Source organism: Nicotiana sylvestris, chromosome 12 (genome assembly GCF_000393655.2).
Source record: "Nicotiana sylvestris chromosome 12, ASM39365v2, whole genome shotgun sequence".
Lineage (NCBI taxonomy): Eukaryota > Viridiplantae > Streptophyta > Magnoliopsida > Solanales > Solanaceae > Nicotiana > Nicotiana sylvestris.
This window is the reverse complement of record NC_091068.1, coordinates 22,932,175-22,959,316: the sequence shown is the minus strand read 5'-3', so window position 1 is coordinate 22,959,316 and position 27,142 is coordinate 22,932,175. Positions and strand designations below refer to the sequence as shown.

Below are 27,142 nucleotides of genomic sequence, written 5' to 3'. Positions count from 1 at the left end.
TATTCCGGACAAAACATCAATATCAAACCCAGTGTAATTCTACAAAGTAAGGTCTTAGAGGGGTAGGGTGTACGCAGGCCTTACCCATACCTTGTGAAGGTAGAGAGGTTGTTTCCAATAGACACCCGGCTCAAGATAAAAGTAAACGACGCAGACACAACACAACACGTAGTAACACCAACCAGATAAGGAGGTGGCTATTCCGGACACCACCATTAAAAAAACATGGTATAAGCAACCCTTGAATTCCTACAAATGGCTCTCCTTTCAAAGACTAAATGAATTACAAATACTAAAGATCCAGTTATGAGCTTCCCTTTGGGAGGGAGTCAACCAACAACAAAAGTCCATCACCCTCGCCGCTTCTCTCCCTACAACAAGAAGAAAGGTCTTGGTAACTGGTAAGGTAAGGACTTCGAGCAATCTGTCAAAGTAAAACTTGCATTTCCACAATGCAAAACGATGTCATACAGGCTGGTCTAGAACTTGTAATCTGGGTTGTCACGAAGGCCAAGCTTAGAGAGAACGAGACAGTAGGAGTCCCAGTCTGTCCTTCGGAGATACTTCAACAACTTCTTCCTCTTTTGCACCATTGCTTGTAGACCCTTACGAGAGTGCTTATCCTAAAACATTTTATTATCAAGCATCAAGTTATAAATAGCCAGGTTAGCACTAATCTAAGCAATAAAGCTCTATAATGATGATATAATATATATATATATATATATATCTGAAATATATATATCTGAAACACTTAATGCACATGTATGATAAAAGTTCTCGCAAGTAGATGTATCGTCCATTCTTTCTTCTTTTCATCTGATTTGGCATTTCAAGAACAGCAATCATGCGTACCATATGACAATGAACAACAACATGCTATAAATTAAAATTTCATGACCTGTATTCTTACCAAAGATACTCAATTGGGCACAATTCAGCAGAAAACTCACCTTTTTGTGCAGAACTGACGATAGGTGCTTTATTTTCGTTGTAAGTTGAGCCACTGAAAACAAGAAAAGGCTAACATCAATTTAAGATGTAAGAAACTAAGAACACCATTGGAGCGGCACATGTTGAGGCATGATGGTGTTTTACTTCCATTTGAGTATTACCTTTAAACAAAAATCAAATTGAAGCAACTTCTTATAAATGTTTGTTGTTATAAGTTTAAGAGCAATAGTATCTATCAACAGCAAAAGACTCTATACGCAACAGCCTCTCAGCAGATTGTTGCCAAAATAAGGAATAGATTGCAACAATCGGGCTTAAATTGTCACTCAGTCCCCAAAATTATACCACTAGGAGCCATTTGGCTAACATGCTAGTAATTGGGATTATAATGCATGTTTATGCAATGCTAAATGAAAGGACTGTTATGCGATGATTAATAAATGAAGGAATTATTATGCGGCGGTTAATAATGAAAGGTCTGTTATTTACAACAACAGCAACCCAGTGGAATCCCACAAGTGGGTCTGGGAAGGGTAGTGTGTACGGCTGTACGCAGACCTTACCCCTATCTATGAAGGTAGAGAATGAAAGGCCTATTATTTATGCAAGAATAACTTACTTTAAGGGCAATGTTATCTTTAAATAATTTTCGGTATTACTAATTCGCATATTCTGATTACACATTCTACCATATCGCATAACAACAACCCAGTGGAATCTCACAAGTGGGGTCTGGGGAGGGTAGCGCAGACCTTACCCCTACTCCTTCGGGTTGTTTTCGATAGACCCTCGCCTCAAGAAGATGAAAAGAGATAGTGGAGCATTAATAGCAAAAGAAGCAAGAAAGATAACACCAGCAACGTAACCAAAAAAAAAAAGAGAAAAGCAATAATAATAAGTAGTAGCAATGGCACGATACTACAAACACAATGGAGTAATATGGATACAACAAAAGCCACTAACATCCTAAAACAATACACTATCAGACTAGCTTCCTACGACCTAACCGGCAACCCTAATGAAGTAATATGGACATAACTGAAGCCACTAGCAGCCTAAGACAAAACACTATCAGGCTAGCCTCCTATCTCCTAACCTACAACTTTAATGCTCGACCTCCACAACTTCCTATCAAGGGCCATGTCCTCGGAATCTGAAGTCGCGTCAGGTCCTGCCTGATCATCTCTCTTCAATATTTCTTTGGCCGCCCTCTACCTTTTCTCATACTCGTCAAAGTCAACCGTTCACATCTCCTTACCGGGGCATCCATGCTTCTCCTTCGAACATGCCCGAACCATCTAAGCCTAGTTTCCCGCATCTTATCTTCCATGGGAGCCATGCCCACTAGGGGCGTCAATGAATATTTAAAAACCAACTAAACCGACCGAACCATACCGAAACGATTTTTAGGTTTCTTTTAATAAAACTATAGATTTTTATATAAATTTATAATCACACCAATAATTAGGGTAGGTTTTTTATTTTATAAAAATAAACCAAAAAAATACCAAACCGTACCGAATAAATTTACATGTGAAAATTATATTTATATATTAAGTTTAAAAATAATAAAGCATTAATTTTTTCCTTGGATCTTGAAACTATGAAAAGAGTTACAAGCCAACAAGTAATTAAACTCAAAATCCTAATTCTCAAACCTATTATGCTACTCCTATTAAACTATGAAAAGAGTTACAAGCCAACAAGTAATTAAACTCAAAATCCTAATTCTCAAACCTATTAAACTAAATTATTTTCAGCATATTCAGTAGCAAGACACAAGGTATTGAAGCGATTATGAGTAGCAGACTATAATGTATTAAATATGTTTCCTTTCGTATGATTTAGGTTTATTATTTTGAATATTTAATCTTCTATATATTTTATTCTTGAGTCTCAGTCCCAGTCCCAGCTTGGTTAATATCTTTTCACTTGTGTGATTTATATTTTTTTGTATTAATTTGCTTAGTTTCTTTTACGCTGTTGTAGAATAGTTGATAGATCTATACTCTACCATCTTTCATATTTTCTTAATTCATCACCCTTTAAAATGTAAAAATGTCTAGAGAGTTTTGCTAAGTCCTATAAAAATATGTATGTTATTGCATTATACTTCTCCTAGTGACTTTTACATGATATTTAAAATAACTATCGAAAATTAACCGAACCGTACCAATACCGAAGAGAAACCGATATGATTGGGACGGTTTTGAAAAGTCTAATTTTGATTATATATAATAGAATAACCGAAAAATTGGTATGGTATAAATTTTACAAAATAATCAACCGAACCGAACCATTGACACCCTAACACCCACCTTCACCCGGATATCATCATTCCTAATCTTATCCAGCCTATTGTGCCCGCACATCCATCTCAACATCCTCATTTATGCAACTTTCATCTTCTGGATATGAGAATTCTTGACTGGCCAACACTATGCACCATATATCATGGTCGGTCTAACAACTGCTTTATAGAACTTATCTTTAAGTTTCGGAGGCATCTTCCTGTCACACAAGACACCAGATGCTAGCCTCTATTTCATCCACCCCACCGCTATACGGTGCGTAATATCCTCGTCAATCTCCCATCCCCTGGATAAGCGAATCTAGGTACTTAAAGCTCCCTTTCTTGGGGATGACTTGAGAGTCAAGCCTCATACGTCCATGTACGCTTCTCCCGATACGCCGTTGAACTTGCACTCCACGTATTTTGTCTTAGTTCTACTCAAATTGAAACCTTTAGACTCCAAGGTATGTCTCCAAACCTCTAACCTCTCGTTAACACTGCCTCGCGTCTCATCGATCAAAACTATATCATCAGCGGATAACATACACCATGGCACCTCCCCTTGAATATGTTGGTGTTAGTGCGTCCATCGTCAGGGCAAATGAGAACGGCTGAGCGCAGATCCTTGGTATAAACCCATAACAACCGGAAAATGTTCCGCGTTGCCCCCCACTATCCTAACCCGAGTCTTAGCTCCATCATACATGTCCTTAATCACCCTAATATAAGCAACTGAAACACTTTTCACCTTCTAAAGAACTTTCCTAGGGACCTTATCATATGTTTTTTTCTAGGTCAATAAACATAATGTGCATATCTTTCTTCCTATCCCTGAACAGTTCAACCAACCTCCTTATAAGATGGATAGCTTCTGTAGTAGAACGACCGGGCATGAACTCAAACTGGTTATCGGATATCGACACCGACCTCCTTACCCTCACTTCCACTACCCTTTTCCAAACTTTCATGGTATGACTTAGTAACTTAATACCCCTATAGTTGTTATAATTCTGGATATCGCCTTTTGTCCTTGTACAACGGTATCATCGTACTCCACCTCCATTCTTCGGACATCTTTTTCGTCCTGAAAATAATATTAAATAGCTCAGTTAGCCACTCCAATCCTGCTCTACCCACCAACCTCTAAAATTCAACCGGAATTTAGTCGGGCTCGGTCGCTCTGCCCATGTGCATCTTCCGCATAGCCCCCACGACCTCCTCGACCTTAATGCGCCTACAGTAGCTAAAATCGCGATGGCTCTCGGGGTTCTCCAATTCCCCTAGCACAATATCTCTGTCCCCTTCGTCATTCAGCAGTTTATGAAAGTAAGTCTGTCATCTCCGCTTAATCTGAGCATCTTCCATCAACACTCTGCCTTCCTCGTCCTTGATGCACCTCAATTAGTGTAGATCACGAGTCGTCCTCTCTCTCGCCTTGGCCAGCCGGAATAACTTCTTGACCCCGCCATTGTCCCCCAGTTCTTCGTACAAACGACCAAACGCTACAGTCTTAGCCTCCGTGACTGCTAACTTCACCACTTTTCTAGCTTTCTTATATCTTTCACCGTTCATCCTCCTTTCCTCCTCGTCTGTACTCTCCACTAACCTCTGGTACGCCGTTTTCTTGTCTTCCACCTTTCCCAGGACCTCGGCGCTCCACCACCAGTCTCCCCTGTGACCGCTTGAGTAACCCTTCGAGACCCCTAACACCTTTCCCGCAGCCTCCTTTATACAGTTCGTCGTCATTGTCCACATACCGCTCGCGTCCCCAATACTCCTCTAGGCCCCCATAGCCAACAACTTCCCCTCCAACTCCTGAGCTTTATCCTTCGTCAAGGCACCCCACCTATCCTCGTACGACTCCGAACCACGTTCTTCTTCCTCCTTATCATGATGCTGACGTCTATCACCAAGAACCTATGTTGGGTCACGAGTGTCTCACTTGGGATAACTTTGCAATCCTTGCACAACCCTCTATCAGATCTCCTTAGGAAGAGATAGTCAATCTGGGTCTTAGCCACCGAACTTCGAAAAGTAACCAAATGCTCCTCCCTCTTCAGAAAACTAGAGTTCGCAATCACCAACTCAAAAGCCTTAGCAAAATCCAACAGAGAAGTGCCACCTCCGCTACTATCCCAAAGCCAAAACCGACATATCGCATAACTTAATGCAGATATTATTTAATACCGCCACTTCAATATGCAGTCAACCAAACACAACATTTGTTAATATGGCAATTATTTGTTTTCCAAACTTATTGGCAAATAGACGCTCATACTTGCACAGAATTATGTTCCACGCTACGTTGCGCACCTAGTGACATTTTCGAATAGTCCATGCAACATAGGTTCCCTACCTTCCAACCTCCACGGTTTTCATCCTGACATCGAAACATATGTTCAAAACAAGCATTTTAAACACCTTAAAATGTTGATTGTGCTTACGCGGGACTAACTTAACTGAGCTGGATAAAAACGTGGTATGAACATGTATAAGGAGGCATGAGCAGTGGAGGAAATAAAGACGCAATTGTTTTCTTGAACGGAACGATGGGGGATGGCTTGAGACCAAACTCTTTTGTGGATGAGCACGAGTGTTTCTAATGATTATCTGTAGCAAGTGGATGAAGGTGTTCAGTTATATTGATTTTAAGCCTTAAGGGAATGAAAGGGGGTTGTTTGTGGTAAAGGTGGAGTGCGTTCTTGATGAAGAGAAAGGAATTGGTAAGGATTCAAGGGGGAGCTATGATAGGTGAATTGAGCTAAACCAGTGTTGAAAAATGATGGAGCCATAAGTTTTGGTATGGTACAATATTATTAAAGAAAAGTTCTATTGTTAGTTAGATTCTTATGGAAAAGAAGATTACTGGAGGAGTTTTTAATGGAGATGGCCGGAAAACTTTTCTTGGCCGGAATCTATGCCAGAAAAAAAAACACCGACTAGATCCATCTTTCTCCGGTAATCCCTTGTTCCTTTTGTTTGAGTTTTAGCAACCCTAGAACTACACCTCATGAGCCTTTTCTCCCAACCTCGCTGGAAAAAACTATCCAACTCACAAAACTCGGCGATGGTGATGGGTGGAACAAATGGAGGAAAAAGAATTGGGATGGATTTGGGATTTGCTTAAAAGTGAAAATATATGATGATGTGACCTGATATTTATCTGACGTTTATCTCCATTAGCTCAATTGAGAGACATATAGAGACATAAGTGTTTAAAACGTAGTTCTTGGATAAGTTCACGTGTCTGTGTCTGGAATCTAGATGAAAATTTATGGATTTTAAGGGACTAGAGCAGAACTCCGTGCAAGCACGATTGTCTATTTGCCTATTAAGCTTTTTTTTCTTTGGCAACCAACCAAATGCTATATTATTTAATACGGGATTTTATACTGAGATTAATTATACTAATACAACCAAACAAACGAGTGAACAACCCCTTAATGGTTGAGTTTATTTCTGATTCCCAATAAAACAATTGAATTAGATGCAAAGATACAGTTTTTTTTACTTCATCTTACATACATTTCATTTATTGTAGTTTTTCACTTTGATATACAACTGTTGTCCGTGTCTAGTTACTTTTTATGAAATTACACATTTTTTAGAGCCCATGTGGATTAGCTGATTTGAAGTAGTTGATAAGAATTAGGTGCTGAAAAACACTTTTAAGTGTTGAAACTGATTTAATAAATAAGCAGTTACGTGTTTTGGTACAAGTGCTAAATTGATAATAAGTTGCTGCAGTATTTGATAAAAAAATACTGATAAGCTCTTTTTCTATTAAAATAACTTAAATAACCTTAGAACTGTTTACACTTATAAGGGCGTAGTTTCTTTAAAATTTTAGATTCTGATTCAAATACAAAATATTCTATTTATCATTTTATTTAAATATAACTATGCTTAGATAAGATAATTTTTACGATAAATATAATTTATTTTATGTTAAGCATATAATACTAAGTTATAATATTTAATAAATTGACAAAAGTTTCTCAATAAAAATAAACCTAAATAGGACAAAATATTTGAGGCAGTGAGTATCGATGTAGGAGTTTTGTTCTAAAAAGGAATGTTTTAAGGATAAAATAGTAAAAAATTCGGTCAAACTTAAAGTGTTTATAAGCTAAAAATTCATAAGCTGGGGGTGACCAGCTTATGGCTTTTGGCTTATTTTTGACTTATAAGCACTTGGCTTATAAGTACTTTTAACTTTACCAAACGTGTAGATAAGCCGAAAAGTGCTTATAAGCTAGTTTGACCAGCTTATAAGCTTAGCCAAACACCCTCTTAGTTTTATTTTATTTGCACCTCCTTTCGCTTAAGCAAGCTTTCTTCGTGCTTTCGTTTAAAGCCTACTTTGGTGCTCTTTTATTCTTTTAGCCTTTGAAAGACCATAGAGAGGGGGCAAAAGACGGATGCCAATTATTGCATTTCCAAATTATAAAATTTACAATATACTTATTAATGTAAAATAAATTTGGGACAATCTTACACTTTCCCTCGATGTAGAGGATAAAAATCATATCTTCAAACTTGCTACATATACATTTAACCCTCGGCCCTTGGGATGCTTCGATTAACATATTAATAAGCTCATCTTTGAACTAATAAAACTAAATAGAGTTGCACCCAAATTATATTTTCTCGTGAATGATATACCAATGTCGATGTCTGGTTCATTCATAGCACAGCGATTATAAGTAATACACATCGCTGCTCGATTATGACAACTTCATCTATGTTGTCTATTCAAACTTCAATTCCTTAAACCACTGCTTTAACAACATTCATGAGTTCCCCATGCTATTTTACTTTTAGCGGATTTCCTCTAACTGTAACACGATATCTTTAGTTGGATCTCTATCAAAAGGAGATTCCAAACATAAACGTTAACCTTAGCGTCTCCTTAATTCTCATATATGAATCTCTAACCAGGAGCACCCTTCACGAAGGATGTACCACTCTTGATGTGTGTATTTGGTTGATAGTGTCATTTTAGTACCACTCTTTCCTTATCAAAAAAAAAGATATCAAGGACATTTTTATTTTTACAAGATAATCATACCTGAAATAGCTCAAGCCATTTCCATGCCGAAGAAATACTTGAGCTGGCCTAAATTCTTAAACAAGTTGTTTCAATGCCGTGTTACTTATCATCACCGAGTGATTTGACTCACTGTGCATCTACAAATTGCTAAACTAGATGACTAAACCAACCAAACAAACCTTGTAGAGATTGCTTCAAACCATGAAGGAAGTAGCAATATCAGCATACTAGATTGCTTCAGACCACAAAGGAATTAGCAATGTCGGCATACTAGATCAGACTTCCCCCGACCAGAAAAAAAAGGTCAGCAGTTATAGCTGAACTTGCATCGAGGACCTCTACCTATACTGGTATGCTATTGATTTAAGCAAATCACTCATCTAAAAGGTTAAGCTATTAGAGAGTGAAATTTTATTGATTTATATATTTAGGTTATCAACAAAGCCTACCCACTTTTGTTTGTATTCTCTCTTTCAACCAAACGTAAAGAAGTTGAAATCAATTGATCTCTAAAATTCGACGGAAGTATCTACAAACTAAACGAATCACAACTGGAAAAGGACACTTGGAGGAAAGACCATGGGAAGTGGAATTTTCCGGTGAAACGTTATTACCACAATATGCAAGAGGTGGAACAAAAACTACAACCAAGGTTTATCAGCTCCCATGCCACTAACAAAAAACAATTATCGCTAAGATAAACAATTTATATTTCTTTTGGTTGGTCAATTATGTGTAAAACAAAATAATAATAAAAAAAATTGAGACCGATAAATCCATATGGGGTCATAGGACCAATCGCAGCCTTCAGAACTCGGGGATAATGTGTCCGACCCCTGCCCTTTTCCACTAGCATGGCGCAGGACTCAAACATGTGACCTAAGTCACAAGTCCCTAAACCTTTGCAATTTCAACTAAGCCATGGGGGCTTTTTGTACCAAGTGATTTCAAAGGGTCACAACTTTATGTAGTAGCTCTTCGGTTTGTTTTTCATCCTAGTTGCAAGGTCATCCCATAAGAGACTACTATACACTCTCATTTAAAGCTTTCAACTAATCATTCGCTCTTTCCCTCAAACATTTGAATCCCAAAGACAGCTTTTGCACACAATTCTTCCGCAATAAAAGGACTTCTTCCGGCATTAATCCTTGGTATATTTTACTAAAAGAAGTTCTTGCTGCATTAATCCAGAACTGCTACATAGGGACCCTAAGTTGCTCCGATACGGCAGTTTAGGTGTTGCACCCGTGTCGACACGACACTAGTTGGGTGTGGGTATGGCCGGATCCGGTCAAACAATTTTGGGTACTTTGATCACGACATACGAAAAAATTCGAGGCGAGATACAATTTGATTCTCGAAATCAGAACCAAAACTAGAGTAAATTTGAAGAAAATAGCATACCTTATCTACGAAATCAATCCTTTACTTATCTACAACTTGAGAATAAAAAAGAAAATCCACACTTTACAAGCTATGCATAAGTATTCCACAAAATTTCTCATAATTTAGAGATATTTTTATATTTTTATTTTTTTGAATTATTTTTAGCCGTATCCCTGCACCCGTATCCGTACTAGGATTTGTATCGATGAATCTTAGAATTTACATTTCGAAGGATCCAACCCTAGATCCGCACCCGTGTCCGAGCAACTTACTAGGGACCTATTGAACAAAAATGGCTTCTAATAGAACCTTCAAGTACTCAAAATTCTCATCTATAGTTTCATTTGAAACAGATGCTGAATTTCCTCTCTTTCTTTTCCTCAGCCAAAATCAGATTTTAGACAAAATCAGATTTTAGACCCATATTGCTCCATAACTATTGGCAGAGAAACTATTTGCTCAAAGCGACCAAGTGTCAATCAAATACGATGTTGACAGAACAGATTTAGATGAACCTTTATTAATCAGAATTCATTGGTCAAAGAAACATAGATTCCCCCTTTTCAAATGCATTACAAATTTTTAATGTATTTCCTAAGTAAATCATCACAAGGGAACTATCAGTCAAATCATGTTGAACAAACTCGATGCAGTCAATTGCACCTCTCTTTTTTGTGAGCAGTAATTGCACCTTCGGAAATGATGGAAGATGGACTCCAATTTTTAACACCCAAACTTGGTTAGACCGTTTGTCTTCCAAGTCTCATAACCTAATGTTATTGGTCTTTTAGTTATCCTAAAAACTTGGGTCAAGATCTCTGCGAACCTAAATGTTTGACTGACTACACTCAGCTTGCTAGCTTGACTTGGAACTTGGAAGTCATTACCCTTCTTGGTCTCCATATTGTAGACAATCAGAAGAAAAGCAGATTCCAAGCAAATTAATACTGCTTTCTACAGGATATAGATTATTCCATGGCATTGCAATTAACTACCAAAAATCAGAGGAATAATTTCGGAAGAACATGGGAATCAGCTTGAATTTAAATGCTGGAAAGCGGTGTTATGTTAGGAGAGGGGCAGAGGATAATGTCCAATGAAGGAAGAGTGACTGTGGGTGATGTTTGATATATGGATGGGTCTGTGTATCAGTGCAGACAAAAAGCTCTTTCTAGGAAAAAGATATACTCTAGAAACAGAAAAGAACATAGAATCTGCTCAAGTGGAAAGTATCTAGAATAACTTCCATATTAAAGCAAGATACAAACTACCCAACGGAACCTCAAAAGTAGCATAAAGAGCACCGACAATATCAAATATAGGGGGGGGGGGAGGAAACTGAAGAAATAAAGATATTAAATAGCAACCTTAAACAACAAGACACCATAAAACTAGACCACTGACCTTGAACACGTGATGAGCCACAATCCGATTCTGACATTTTAAATTCATCTCTCACTTTTTGTAGCTCCAGTTTCATTTTTTCCTCAGATGACATGTTATCTGGGTGGAAATACTGTTCAAAATTGTCCATAAGTTATTACATTCACTTAAATGAATGACAGCCACATGGACAATAGAAATCAGATAACTGATGCTACTTGCTGAGCTGAAGAAAGTAATGAACAGAAAGAACAATAAGAGTACAAAATCATGGATGAGCTCTGTAAATTATTGGTGCAAATCAAGACAACCATCAACCATGCCTCCCCTTTTCCTTTCTTTTATGTTTTTTTTTTGTTGTTTTGCTTAATTAAACAAAAATTGGACTAATAGATCAAATTGATATGCAATATGACAAAGAGCACTTTAGCCTGACCAAATATACATATTAATCTTTTTTATAGATAATTTGGATGACCAAAATAAATAAAAACCTATGTTTGTTCTTTATACTGTTGTGATTATGCATGATTCTTTAAGCCGAGGGTGTAATGGACACAGCCTCTCTACCTTCACAAAGGTAGGGGTAAGACCGCGTACTTTCTATCCTCCCCATACCCCACTTATGGGATTACATTGTTGTTGTTGTTGTTGTTGGACAATGAAAAAAAAGACCTTTTTTCTTCTTAACTCTTAGTCTTAAGTTAAGTATACAACAACAATAACAACAACAAACCCGGTGTAATCCCACAAGTGAGGTCTGGGGAGGGTAGTACGTACGCAGACCTTACCCCTACCTTCAAAAAGACAAAGAGGGTATTTCCAAAAGACCCTCGGCTTAGGAAAGATAAAGGGAAGCGCAGCAGCAATCACACCAATTCTAAAACCGAAGAAAAAATACAAAGATACAAAACTAAAACTGAATATTGTAATCAGAAGACCGAAACGAAAGCAACGACAAGTAATAATCAAGAAATACGAAAATACATAACTAATGCTAACTCATTTACTAAAGTTATTGTTACAGACAAGGACAACGATAGGCCTTTATTCTCAACCTCCACACCTTCCTATGGAGGTTATGAACAATGAAAATGAACTACATATGGTAGAAAACCATGTGAATCATCAATACAATATTTGATTCACACGGTCCGCACGCTGGTTCATACAATCGTCGCCCGCTCTTGTATTTGTAATAACTCGTCTTGAATAAAATAAAATTTTGATGGAAAAGAACCATAACTATGCAACCCTATTCTTAATAGATTGACCCCAAAATAGCATGTCCAGATTATAAGAAAGCCACCTCAAGATATTATTTTTTATACAGATGGTAAAGCAAAAATGAAACTCACATAATTGCCTTAGCCTTTTGCTCTAATGCAGTTCACGATTATGTATAACATCTTAATTATTAAAATTCCCAAAAATCAGCAAAAAGTATCATGTTTAGTGTTAAGGTCTGGTTTAATCTCTCGTGTCTCAAATGTTGCTTTTAGATTTTAAAGCCAAATGCATCCACTCCTAGATTTTCTACTAAAAAAAGAAAAGACTATGCTTGCTGCTCAGATCATCACTGAAGGCAAAATACCATTCAGATCCCTGAAATGAATGCTTCATAGGTGACTCATATTCAGAAAAACCAAATACTTAAAAACTATTGAGTGCAGGTTGGACATCAAAAAGGTTTATCATGAGTAATCAAATTAGAAATAGCAGAATCATTGACAGAAAGATAATTGAGAACAAAATACTTATTACCTTTTCAACCATTTCTTCTTTTGGTGGATGCAACATAAAGCTTGGGGTACCACCCAGCTGCCCCAAGACATCAAGTCTCTGAACTGTAAAAAGTAATTGTAATCAATGTATCATAAATGTGTTCGCACCATCTTCTCGAAAAATACAAGCATTGCTGCTCACAAGGAAGGAAGCGCCAGACCTAAATCTAGTTGTAGCTTATATTAAAGAAAACAAGAAGTGATATTAGCCGTCGATGCACACTGCATTGACTAATGAATAAGAAATCCAAGCGCAATACTAGCAAAGTGGCCTATGGCACACTAATTGAACATAATAAGATTGCAAACATAGAAACAAGCCTTTGACATCATTGTGAAGGCTTTGCACATTTTCCACAATATATACATTTTATGAGTATAGTTTTACAAGAAACTCTTCTATAAATGGTAATTGCAAGAGCAGCTCTTATGGAACTGGGTTCCTATGGAAGATTCATGGGGAAAATGTTATATTCATAAGAGATGAATCAGACCAATGATTCAATCATTAGCCACTTTGTATGACCTCAATTTATTCCAAATACTTTATATTACCATAAAAGCTACACTTACATCTCTTTTTTACATATATAATGGAGGTCGTCCGGCGAGCTTTTGCGCACCTCAACTATTTCACCTAATACCTGCTAAATCCTAAAAGAACCGGTATCAAGTAACTCAACCACCAATTCTTAGGCATATGGGAAGAAATCACCTAGCAATTGTTTGCCTCGGCTAGGATTTGAACTTTGATCCCCCATGATTTTCATCCCAATTTAACACTAGACCACACCCTTAGGTGCAGCTACACTTACATTTCTTTCAGCAATAATAAATCAAAACTTAACCTCCCAAAACCACTTAATTGTAGTTTTCAATTCCTTTGTGTATATATAATTGTTTCTGCTTATACATATATGTCCCATGTATTTTCTACCTCACACCTTTAGCTTAAAGTTCTGGTAGCCATAGGTGCTTCTCTAAGCTTTTAGCATTTGATCACACTTGCATATATAAATATAACTAAACAATTCACAGCATCACATCTATTATATTTGGTTTTGCACAAGTTATCCAAATAAACAAATACATAAGCAACCACCGAAATTGCACACAAATATGATGAGGGAAAAAAAAAGGCAAACTCACTCATTGTTCTCTTAGCCTTCTCCTCATCATCAGTATTCAACTTAACAAGAGTTTTTTTTATTTCCCTAAACACGGAGTCAGCCATCCTCCACTCGCTCTCTTTCTCCTCAGTTTCCCTCAGCTTCGCCAATCTATCGTTCAACTCTTTCAAGGAAAACCAACCCTTCTCACCCTCTTTCTTTTTTGCGGGACTCAACATTTTCAACTTCTCACCTAATTCACCATGACTGTACATCCTAACAAACTCAGGCCTCATCCCTTCCTTATCACCACCATCTTTATCCCTCATCATTTCCTTACCAAAAATCGACACAGGCAAATTCTCACTCCCACCAATCACTTTATCCATATTGGGTCTCAACTTGAAACTATCCTTATATCGCGAGAGTGAAAATGCGTCAAAAAACTTCCCTTTATTGTCATTCTGGTTGTTGCTGTTATTATTGTTGTTGAAGTTACGGAGGTTAGCACGAATGGCGCTGAGGTCAAACTTTCCAGTGGGGCCCGGTCTAGGGGCATTATTGACATTTCTTTTGTAGATTTCTTGAAATGACGGCGGTGGAGGAATAGAATCAGTACGGCGGCGGAATTCAGCGAGGTTTTTTCTAATTTCTTCTAATGATGGGGTTTTAGAAGAAGGATTTTGGTTTCTGGGATTATTGGCGGTAGAGGAAAAAGAGAAGGGTTTAGGTGTGGGGGGGTGGTGGGGTGGTTCTGAGGGAGGGGGTGGGGTATTATTAGGGATTTGGGGGTGATCGGAATTTGAATTCGAAGAGAAGAAATGGGGGAAAATGGGGTTGGGTTCAGGGAAAGGTTTGAGTTGTGACCGGAGTTGGAGAAGCTTTGTTGTTGCTGCCATTGTTGAGTGTTGAGGTTTAGGGGTTTTAGGTTTTGTTTTGTTTTTGAGTCACTGGTTAGTGAAGATGGAAGGTAAATATTTTTCGTTTCTTTTTGTAAATAGATAAAAAGTTTATTGAAAACGACTAAAAAATACAATTGAAATTACTGTTATGCCCTTAAAAATTTGTCATACAATTTGGCATAATGATGTCTAAATTTGAGAATTTGTACAGCTTTATCTTTGTTGGTGGAATTAAATGGAAAACAAAGCAAACTGAAGAACCAGAGCTTCTTTCTGGGCTAATTTTCCCAACAGTTCACCAGAGATTTCTTTGAGGTTCGGTAATTCTCTCTATTTCTTTTTCGTTTTCCTTTTCTGGGTAAGTTTTATTTTCGTTGAATAAAGCATTTTTTTTCTCGCTTGTTAGTTGTTACATGAGCTTGTGATATAGCTACAGTTAATTTAGGACCGGTTAATGCAAAGAACTGAAAATCAGAAAACCAAGGTCCACTATGAAATATATCATATTGGTTAGAAGGGATGTTTTATCAGTGGAGAATTAGAAATAGCTGAGTAAGATGATATTATGATGTAATGAGCCTCTGAGGGTTGTGAACTCCCCAGATGGTGGAAAGCTATAGAAATTTAGAAAGTCCACTATGTATACATACTATATTTTGACACTCCTTAGTAAAATTTCTGGCTCCGCCACTAGTGGTGGCTGGCGACAGCGACGAGTAGGAACTTATATGAGGTAACTGCGAAAGCAGGAGAAGAAACATTTCACAATATGGATAATTGGTTGGCACCCAAGCTTTGGTTCAGTGGTAACGATGCAATGTAGGATATGTGAGTATGGTACACTTTTACGAGCTTGAACCCTACTGTTGACTGAAATATGGTTTTTTAGTGGGAGTAGGGTAGAGCCCTCGGGGCATACTCTTCGAGTTTTGAACCTGTGGATCTACTGGAGTTGGGTCCGCTAACTCTTTCTCCGTTGTTCGTAAATAAGACGGATAATTGGGTGGGAAACATAGGGTAGCATGTGGGGGGTTTGCAGAAGCTGAATTATTTAACCATAGGCTTGAGCAGTGACTGGGCTACCATGTTAGATTTAGCCGATAGAGGCAAACTGTTACTCCTATTTTGTATCAGGAATTAAAGGGGAGTATCCATTTGATATGATGCTTCTTCTCAAGTACCATATATATGTTGATTATGCTCCATTTGACCACATATTTGATTCCTCATTTCCTCTAAATCTGCTCCAGACAACTGAAGCAACACTATTGGCATGCTCAATTATCTCTTAGCTTTGCTATTTTAGGCTCTTTCACACGTCTTGATAATATTTTCTTTGTTCATTAATAAATCGAGTAATTAAACTCATGTTTCTATAATCAATTCAATCCCAAGAGGAAATCGTTGATGCATAAAAAATTGTTAAAAGTCTAGAAGATCTACCTCTGTTGTGGTCTGGATTATAAGATGCTACAATCCTACCTTCCAAATTGATTCAGATGTCAACTTATAATATAAAATTTGTACCATTCGAGTAAGGTTATGCATGATTCAAGTTGGGAAGCTAGATCACGCCAATCCTACTATTTGTGCCGATCTATGAGTTTTCTTCGCTTTGATGTTTTATTCAAAACTGTAGCTTCTATAATGCATACTACAAAATCTGTCAAAATTCACTTAGTTACATTGTCTGAAAAACATGGTGTCTGGACCAGCGGACCTTCATTTCCTGGCATTAGTAATAGCAGTTAAGAGGGCAGAAGGTATAGCTGGCTGAATAACCTAGAGCGCTGGCATTATAAGTAATTGATAATTTGCTTAATATGGCACTATTGGATTTCTTAACATTGTACAAAGTTAGACTACTGTATGGAGATTACACAAAATACATCTAGTCAATTGAAGGGGAGCCTTGGCGTAATTGGTAAAGTTGCTGCCATGTGACCAGAGTAGGTCACGGGTTCGAGCCGTGGAAACAGCCTCTTGCAGAAATGTAAGGCTGCATACAGTAGACCCTTGTGGTCCAGCTCTTCCCCAGACCCCGGGCATAACGCGAGCTTAGTGCACCAGGCTGCCCTTTAGTCAATTGTACAAGCTTAATTTTTCCAGAAAGCCATAAATGTCAATCTGGGATTTTAGATATTTATCGCTTGCTTTACAAGTTTGTATACAGAGTAATTGAAACTTGATGTTGAAAAATCTTCACCTAGCAATATCCTTCTTTCATTCCAACCAGATAATCCAAAATAAGCATTTCGGAGACCCTCCAAATTTCCATGTTTTCTCCAACACCCAAACTGTTCCAAGTCAAGAGCACATCTTAACTAACTGGGGCTTGCTTATCCCCAGTAGTTACAAGTCCATAGACAATGGATTAAGATATTGTTGCTTCTTTAACAAAAGATGCAGGAGTCAACATGGATTTTGTGCCTCTTTCTGGGTACTTTGGTGCAGCTTTCCCAGCGAACAGTTGCCTCCTTGCTGAATAAAGTTTTTCAGAATGTGCTACAAGGGGGCTCAGCTCTGTTCTAACTAATTATAGCACTTTATAGAATTAGTTAATAGAGAATTTCTGATTGCTTCTTCGCTCCACAAATGAACTGTCAGCTCCAAAAAGCGGAATATGAAACTACAGAATATACTCCCCAGTCGCTCTTAAACAGGATGGAAAATCAATTTGCCTCCTCATAGTGAACCATACCTCGGTCTCTGCACTTTTTGGGGCCATCAAGTAGTAGTAATAAACATGTTATATGATTACTCTCACTGTTACACTACATTCTCATATTATTACTTCCTTTTTACCCATGTTGATTGGATTAACTCATATCTAACAGTTATTGTTTTGTTGACTTATTTCGAGATAGTCAAACAATAAATTTTTACCTACTTTTCTTTTATTCTAAAAAGTTTAATATATATAAATGTACAAATTTAGTTCAAAGTAACACCGTTACCAATATAACCCATGTAAATTTGTGATTCAATATGCCATTACGTGAATTGCACTTGCCTGATGATAAGATATAAAGAGTTTATTTTGCTGAAGCTAACTCATTCTTTGCCTGGATGCATGGGAACCGAATGGAGTCCACTTTGGAGATGGTAAGAAGCCTAAGCTAGATGGATAACCATATAACACATTACCCACCACTAGTATATCCTCATTATCTTTGTTATATACAATGAGTTGATAAATCCCAAAAAGAAAGAAGTTTGTTTTCTTTCATATTAACTCTTTCTATTGCCTGTAAATTGTAATTTAATATAAAAAAACATAGCACTCAATAGGTACTGGGAGACTGTCAGAACACTGAACACTTGGCTAATTTAAGTTTTAGCGTCCTATTTTTTAACTCTCCTAAGTGCTTCGTTTTATACTTGTTTTCTTGCAGGGAGTTCAACTTTCCTTGAACTCTATTGGCTGCTGATTACTTCTCCCATGTCCAGCCGAATGGTGCTTCGCTGCACCAACTCATTTGCATTATCTCAACCTAAATTTAATGGGTGTTTCTTTCCGTTGATATACCACATAAATGTGTCAGCCTTGACGAGGCATGTGCCCGCAACTGCTCTCTCCTTTTGTCAGCTTCAGGCATCAAAACTTCATGATAGTCCAGTTACTGTTGCAAGTGATGTTAGATATGGTGGTAAACAAATTATAAGTGTCGATTCACCACTTTATGACTACATATTGTCAAACGTTAGAGAACCAAAGGTGAATGCTCTGATTGCAAACCCATTTTAATTTGAGAAGAGAAGCAAACATTGGGAAAAGAAAGAAAGAAAGGAGGTACTCTATCTGGACTTCATTTCCATTTTTTTTTTTTTTTTTGGTTGCATTCAGATTTTGCGTGAACTTAGGGAGGAGACAGCAACAATGCGAGGCAGTCAGATGCAGGTAATTCGTCAGCCTAGGCTTTGCTAACTGTTGTTTTCCTTTACCTCCTAAGTAAGTTACACATTACTGCTGTTCTGCTGTTCATAGTTTTGGCACATGATACCTTTCTGGTGTAAGACTTTAGAACCTCTTAAGTTTCTGTATTTGAATATCGAGAGTCTCTTCATACCTCAAAAAACTAAGGATCTTTTCCAAAAAGGGTTATTTATGGTTTATTATGACCCTTGGCTCTCTTTATCAAAAAGAAAAAAAATATGACTCCCCCTCAGAAATTTATTGGATGTGTGGCTCCAAGTCATACACGACAACTACTGACTGAGTCCGACTTGAATAGGAAGATCTCAGTGGTTGTATACTAAGTTCATTCTTTGGAATTCACTCGAGTAAATATATGAAAACCGACTCTTCATGTTTAATTGAAGAAAATTTGTAAGTTTAAGTGAAACACAATCCGAGTCACTCATCACATGATGGAGTGGATGAGATGCAGTTATTTCGAATCTATTTATGAAAGAATATGTCGTGAAAAACTTTTTTAGCATGTACTTTGATAGTAATGGGTGGTGTGGGGAGGAAACTTCTTCCTCTTTCAACTGAGAGTCTTGAAAGTTTACCTTCTCCTATTTTATGCTAGTAATTTGAGACCTTGAGGCGATAAATCTTCTCCCTCTGCAAAAATCTCTGAAGGTCAACTGGAACTTAAATTTCCCTCCTTTTTTGGTGTTTTAGAACTTTGCTTTATAAGATAGGATTGTTATTAGTGATGATGATTTTTCTCGTGACAAAATTGACAAAATGATTTATTTGGACTTCAATGTTGGCTGACTGTTCTTAGTAATAGGTGTCACCGGATCAAGCACAACTACTTGCTATGCTCGTCCAGATTCTTGGGGCAAAAAGGTGCATTGAAGTGGGCACGTATACTGTATGTATATGAACCCATCTTGGTTTATATATTTGTCTTATGCTTTTCTTACCTCATATACGTTCTCTTTGTTAAATATCTGGTGCACTGCTGACAATTTATGCTGCAAAACCTACTCAAGCAGCAAATTTAAAATGCCAAAAGCTGGAAAACTGAGGTTGAAACCAGGAATTTGTTGAAGACAATTAATTGAATAGATTGGATTTGTAATTTGAGTGTGGCGCTGGCTGTGTTTGAGTATGTACACCTTCTCCTGTCGTACTTAGAGTATGGCACAAAATTGGAGTTTCCACCTCTCTTATCCAACCTCTCTTATCCTTCAAGTATGTTTATGGTGCCAAAAGTAACTAAAAGAATTTTAAGATAAAGAGGAGAGGGAGGGAACTTGATCTTCTCTTATATCTTCTTCGTATAGTTCCAATTTTATTACGTGAAGGGAAAAATATTTCCGTGTATTCACCATACGACTATTCATACTGAAGAGTATAGGCATAAGGTGGCCCTTACAGAGGTGAAGGGCCTAAAGAAAAGCTGGCCTGAAAATATTCGTAAAAGAGAATATAATTGCATATTGGCTAATGGGTAGGTATTATGTTAAGGAAAAAACGGAGAAGACAGGAGGGATAGAGGGGATACCGGAAGGATCGCAACCCAGGGGACGGGAGCTCAATACTGGTGCAGTTGTGGCAGAGGCTCACGGTTGAAGAGGAGAAGGCATGAATAGGAGGGTCTCATGATATTTATCTACGTTCTCTGTTAGTAAATTGAGTGCTGTTTTTTTCCTCTGCTATTGGCGGTACTATCGATCATTAATATGAGTCGATCTTGTCACAGGGATATTCATCCTTGGCTGTTGCTTTGGTCCTTCCAGAAGAGGGTCATTTAGTTGCTTGTGAAAGAGATGGCAAATCAATTGAAGTTGCAAAAAGATATTATGGCCAAGCTGGCGTCTCACATAAGGTGATTGTAGTGTCTCCTTTTTTATTCATAAGATGTATCTACTATAGATGAAGTAGTTGTCGACCTTGTGATTATCCATCAATCAAGCAGTCAACCATTCCTCAATTCCAAATTTGGGGTTTGTTATATGAATTCTCTACAGTTTCAGTGTTGAGGCGCGTCCTAATAATGGTTTAAAAAAATTCTTCTAAGAGAAATCAGGGGCTTTTTAACACTAGAGATTATTTATATCTCACACTTATCCTACCTGGACCTGATTTAAGAGTAAAGTCAACTAAGCCTTAGTTCAACTAGTTGATATCGCGTCAATGGATCCTTCTTTCACATTCTGTTATGCTCCTAGGTAAGTCCCATTGATCGATAGAAATTCAATGTTTTCTAGACAACTTTTCCATGTGATTTTAGATCTATGGGTTTCATTTAGCACCTCCACTCACCATGTTGTTGCATCAATGGGTCGGTGTTTTTGGAAGTCTACTAAAGACATGATTAAATGATCTCAGGCTCAGGCATCATTCCCTCAATTTATTCTTCTATATATGCTCCTATCACCCTTTGTATGATGTAATTATATCTAATCTTATCCGATCTTGTATGTCCACACATATCTTCATTTTCACAATACGTATCTTGTGGATATGATGGGCCTTAGAGGCCTCAAATCTGCTCCCGCATAGCATGCTAGTCACGATACTATAGCACTCCTGTAGTATCTTTCAACCATCCTTTTTTATCCTCTGTTATATTGTCATCTCGCATACCATTCTCTTGGAAGATTGATGCATCTACTCACTAAAATCCTGTTCAGTCTCACTTTCACCCTTTGTTCTCTTTATGGAGGCTAAACGTGCATGTCTTGTCTTAATTCTGTATATGCTAGAATTCTTGCACTTTAGTGTATTTTAAACCCATTAGATTCTTTCTGTATGGCAACCTAACATTAATTACTGGAATGTGAACTGTATTTCTCATTTTGTTACGACTTATCATTATTCATGCTTGTTTATGGCTGAAGCATGGCAAATATGTCTAATATGTCTTGATATTCCTATCACTGATGGTTTGATTCTGCTATTAGGTGGACGTGAGACATGGTCTGGCAGCAGATACTTTGAAGTCTTTAATTCATAATGGTGAAAGTTGCAGGTACATATTGGCTTAGGGCCAATTCTTGTTTGGTTGTCGACTTTGAGTTTTTTCTTATAAATATATAAGTAGATCCTCTATCGACTCCATATAGGAGTGACAAATTTTATAAAACTTATTTTCCTTTTCTAAGGATTGGTTTTAGCTATTCTTAGCACCATTACGAAGTATAGAAGATGTGATTTTGAGACGGATACCTAGTTTTGGAAAAGCTGCTGTCTTATGGTTGGATTAAGATACTTTCTAATCTACAATGTGGCAATACTTCTACATTGTAAACCCTTTTTTTCAGTTAAGTTACTTTTTTCCTATAAACCTTATCAGACAAATTTTCTTCACTGTGTATAAACTTGCACTACTTCAAACCTCTTGTCAGCCATTTACCTTTTAAAATAACTGAACTGTTCACGAGACTGAGTAGATGGATTGAAGAAACGATAGTAGCTATTGGTTTTATCTGTCAGATAGAGTACAAATTCAGATGTCTCAAATATTTATATTTAGAGGAAACCATTTATTGTCCCTTCAGTGACATCGACAAAAAGAGGAAAGTTATTCACTATATAACTCCAATTCTATGCAGATATGATTTTGCTTTTGTTGATGCAGAAAAGAGAATGTATCAAGAGTACTTTGAGTTGCTGCTACAACTGGTGAGGAGTTACATGATCTCAAACCATCTTCATTCACATCTAAAATTGCGGCATAGTTTAGTATGCCTCGCAATTTTGAAATTATAAATTCTGTCCCCTTCCATAGGTGAGAGTTGGGGGTCTTATTGTAGTGGATAATGTCCTATGGCATGGAAGAGTTGCCGATCCACTGGTAAGAACATTTTCATTTTTCACATGTTTCCCAATTCTAAAAAATTATTCAGCTCCTAACCATTCTATTGTTAGGTGATTGATTCCAAGACTCTTAGCATCAGAAATTTTAATCAAAACTTGATGGAGGATAAACGCGTTGACATCAGTATGGTAAGCACGAGAATTTTCTTGTTCCTTTCTTCTTTCGGGGATTTTTTTTTCTTTTTATTTTTCTATTTGAATTTTCTTAGACCAAGAAATATGAAACACCGGATGAAGTTCTGACATCATTTCTTTGGCCTTGCTAAGGTGCCTATTGGTGATGGTATGACGATCTGCCGAAAAAGATAAATCCTAATACAAAGAGATTGGATGTTGAACTGCTCCATACAGCCATTTCATGGTGGTTTGTTTATTCTTTGGTGTAAGCTTCCACATGCGGAGTCTTGGAGCAATAGTAAAGTTATATCCGTGTGACTTATAGGTCACGGGTTCGAGCCGTGGAATCAGCCACTAATGTTTGCATTAGGGTAGGTTGTCTATGTGTGGCCCTTTCCCGGATCATGCGTGAACGTGGAATGCCTCGTGCACCAGGCTGCCCTTGGAGTAAGCTTCCAGTGTGAAAAAAAAAAAAAAAAAAATTGTTTCACTTTTTCATTTGAAAAGAAAGAAGCTTACTTCTCACTTGGTGTTTGTGTATTCTCTGATCTTTTTCCTTCATGCTGTGTGTGTTTAAGATCCGGAAGCAAAATGGACTAGATGACAACTAATAGAGCAAAATTTAGATTCTTTTTTCTCATACACCATAAACCTTATAGAGTTGTTATTCTGCATCTCATGAAGGTCATGACAATGAGTATTATGAGAAAACTCATAGGTTAAAACATGAAAAGTTGTGTGCAGGACACTGCTGAACTCAGTTATGTGAAAATTGATTTACATGGTTGGACATATAGAAAAGTTCTCGATTTCGTAGGTAACTAAACCATTGTCTCCGACTAGAGATGACTGATATATATAACTGAAGCATCTGGATGCTGAAATTTCTCGTTGTTGCATCTAAGCTGTGAAACTTCATCTTTTGTATTTGGAAAATCACCATCTTGAAATACAAGAATTATGTGGAAACGGTCTTAAAAACGCAACGAGCTGTGATTGAATCTCTGTATTTATTTGAATTTTTTTTTTAAGAGCATAACGTTGTGTATTAACAACAGCGGGCAAAATCTAGTAGTAGTAGACACGTGACTGTACACATCCTTTACAAAAGAGAATTTTACCTATCTATACTATTTATCAAACTTATTAATTCTTACTAATCAAGTTTTAACTTAATCTAAAATTTGTTGGATAAACATCAACGTCACCATATTCTTTGATGGCCTGGGAAAGCAAAATCAAATCATTAATTATAATAGTTATTTGTGTAGGTTGGGAGATGTTGCAAATGATTGAGAATATCCTTTGAAATTTATATCTCAATTTTGAGAGAATTTGGTGAAGATTTGAGGTGGTTTTGATTGGAATTTTAGATTGAAACTTGAAAGGGAAGACATAAGCAAATTGTATATATGTATAATTATATATAAATTGTATGTAAATTGTAGTTTTTAATCGGATTCTATGCAAAACAAAATTGTATTTAAGTTGTAGATATATTGTAGATTTTGACCGAATATATATATATGGCCATGTGCCATAGAGCAGGCCCAATACAAAATGTGGAATAATTAACAAGCTAAAAGAGGGGGATTTGCATCTATACCCGCTTTTTGGGTCACGTTTTAACTTATACCCGCTTTGCAAAAAAAATTGCAAGCGTACCCACTTTTCTTCATGAAGTAGAAGGCAATCACGTAAAATTCAGCATTCTAGTAGACGGGTCAGAAGTTGTTTGTAATTGCTGAACTTAAGCATTCTACTAGCTGAAATTTTGTTCTCTATTTGCTAAACTTCAGCATGTTTTAGCTTAAGTTTTTCGCGTAAACTTAGTGTTGGTTGAAGTTTTTGTTTGTAATTGCTGAATTTAAGCATTCTACTAGCTGAAGTTCTATTCTCTATTTGCTTAACTTCAACATGTTTTAGCTGAAGTTTTGTTATATATTTGCTGAACTTCAGCATGTTTTAGCTTAAGCTTTGTTATTGTTATGTTTGTGATGAACTTCAGGGCTGAAGTTTGTTTTGCGTTGAAGATGGAATTTCTCATCATTCTACTGATACAGTTCATAAAAATCCTTCCGATCTTTGTGGTTGGTACAAAGCATGATAGCAAAGGATTAACCCTAATTCATAAGAACGCAGCATGAAGATATGACAAATGATGCGATAACAATTACAGTACACCCTCCAGATTGGGCTAGAGGATCATCTCCTTGATTTTTATCTGGTATGTACTTTACGTGTTCATTTGAGTACATTTCCACTCATTCATTTTACTTTAACACAAGAACATTTATACTTATTTCAGTTACCTGGTCTTATTCAAAAGAAGAAAAACAACAAGTTATCTGCTATATTCTTGAATGTCACGAGGCTGCTTCCGAGGTGTTTTCCTGCTGTAGTATAGACAAAAACATAGCTTCTTATCTGTGGCAAGGGCTAGTAGTCTCAGTAACACAGCGGACAAACAGTGAAAGGAGGAAGAAAGGAGTGCAAGTAGCAGGAAGAAGGAGGCGCCTGAAGTTGTAAAAATTAGAGTATAGGTTAAATAATTTTAAAAATATGGGTATAAGTTAAATAGGGGCGACCAAATAGGGCATTCCGTGCAATTTTTACCTATAGTTAAATAGGGGCGACCAAATAGGGCATTCCGTGCAATTTTTACCTAAAAGAGCGAGGAACCAATCTCAAAAGTTATAAAATAGACTGGTTCTTCTTAGACTTAATTCGGAACTTGGTAAGTTGATTGCTATCTGTCTTCAGGATAGCTCTCACCTTTTCAGGCAAGATGTCAGCCTCCATGAAGAAAGTATATGTTTTCTTTTGTAAGCTTCAATTAGCAAAGGCTTTTGCATCAAAGGCTTTATTGATCTCATGGATAAACCTTAAGCCTGCACCACCTTCATTCTTCTCCCAACATAACGAGGTGCATGAGTACCAATGATGTTTTGTCCCTCCCTCAGCATTATCCCAGAAGAAGTTAGAACATTGTTTCTCAATTAATTTGAACTTCATCTACTCTTATTAGACTTAGGGGTCGTTTGGTTGGAATACGACATGCCGGTATAAGTTATATTGGGATAAGTTATGCTGGGATTAGTTATGCTGGGATTGTTGTTTATTTACTGTTTGGTATGTTGTATTAAGAATGACAATTGCATAATTTCTAAGAAGAAGGTATAAGTTATACCAGTGCTAATTACCCCACCCTCTATAAGGTATAAGTTATTCCAGTGTTAAAATTAATACTGGGATAACTTATACCTAGTTTGCTAACCAAACAGAGTATTAATGTGATATTAAATTTTTATACCCCCTATACCTTCTTATATATACCTCATACCAAACGACCCCTTATAGACTGGGAGAGACTACTAAGGGATGTGGTGAGATGGATATAACGGAAACGTTTTGTTTGTCACTACAGAGTGAACCTGTTGTGAACCTTTTCTATTATTAGTAGCAAGTACTCTAGGCAAATGGTCAACTTTGCTGGAAGCAAAACAGCTTTATACAAAAACGGGCAGTCACGATTCAAAAAGATTCTGGGATCCATCCACCTTAGCTAGAAGTTTTAGGAGACATGAGACTGGACCTCCACCATAACTAGAAGTTTCAGGAGTCGTAAAAGTGGACAAATTCACAGTAGAAACCGCCTCTCTTTAAGACATGAATCTTCATCTTAGTCAGGTTAGTGGATTCCTTTTATTAGATGGTTACAAAAATTAAGAGGAAAGATTTAGAAGTCGGGAGTAGAATTTAGTAGGGCACAAAACCTCTTCTTTTTGGCTGGTTGATGGTCTTGGTTATAAGGATGCTTTTCATGGCTACAAGATGAAATTAACTCTTTATTTGCTCATCATTCTCACTCTCGATGATATAAAGATAGCTTATATGGTGTGTAATATTGCTGATTTTGCAGTGACATTTCATGATTATCTTGTAGATTGACAGAGTGAAGACAGCAGCAACAAATACATTCTTATTTTCAAATTTGCTCTAGTATGGACAGGAAACGAGAATTCATTATTACAAGAACACATTGATCTTACATGGAGTTACTAGAATAACCCCAGCAGCAGCAGAGCCAGCCTTGCTTTGGGAGACAATAGAATGTGTTCATTTGCGTTTTTACTAGCTAACTTCCTAGGTATAGCATAAGCAACAATACAAACTAACAGATTCTTACACATGATGACTATGCTAATTGATTATAAGTCATTATTTGTCGAGTTTTGTGCACCATTTAGAGGTCAGAAACAGGTGAGCCTAGAAAAACAGATGCAGAGCCCAGAGATGCAGTTTTCATATGAAAAGAAAACAGCAATAGACAGAAAGAAAATGGATAGGAAAAAGACTAGGACCCCCCACCCCACCCCCC

General features: G+C 37.1%; 2 protein-coding genes across 9 annotated transcripts; one reads left to right on the top strand and one right to left on the bottom strand.

The window, feature by feature from the left end:
* Positions 1-14,869, bottom strand: LOC104225434 (uncharacterized). Its single transcript, XM_070165239.1, has 5 exons — positions 14,003-14,869; positions 12,834-12,916; positions 11,091-11,202; positions 954-1,006; positions 1-623 (listed from the first exon to the last, which is right to left on the bottom strand). Exons 1-5 carry the CDS (start codon positions 14,859-14,861, stop codon positions 480-482), a joined length of 1,251 nt encoding a protein of 416 aa, XP_070021340.1. The 5' UTR covers positions 14,862-14,869; the 3' UTR covers positions 1-479.
* LOC104225433 (uncharacterized) lies at positions 546-27,131 on the top strand. Of its 8 annotated transcripts, XR_011404373.1 has the most exons (14): positions 548-665; positions 15,076-17,969; positions 18,260-18,582; positions 18,712-18,765; positions 19,607-19,690; positions 20,525-20,650; positions 21,729-21,796; positions 22,380-22,449; positions 22,556-22,621; positions 22,696-22,773; positions 22,912-23,208; positions 24,770-24,988; positions 25,070-25,146; positions 26,708-27,131. XR_011404373.1 is itself a non-coding variant. In XM_070165241.1 (11 exons), the coding sequence occupies exons 3-11, from the start codon at positions 18,307-18,309 to the stop codon at positions 22,951-22,953; spliced, it is 864 nt and encodes a 287-aa protein (XP_070021342.1). In that variant the 5' UTR covers positions 546-665; positions 15,076-15,179; positions 18,260-18,306; the 3' UTR covers positions 22,954-23,382. The 8 variants fall into 8 exon arrangements, 2 of the variants coding, with proteins under 2 accessions (XP_070021342.1, XP_009775521.1); XR_710591.2 differs by lacking the exon at positions 25,070-25,146; XR_710593.2 differs by lacking the exon at positions 25,070-25,146 and having other exon boundaries at positions 26,684-27,131.
* Positions 27,132-27,142: the final 11 nt, after the last annotated feature.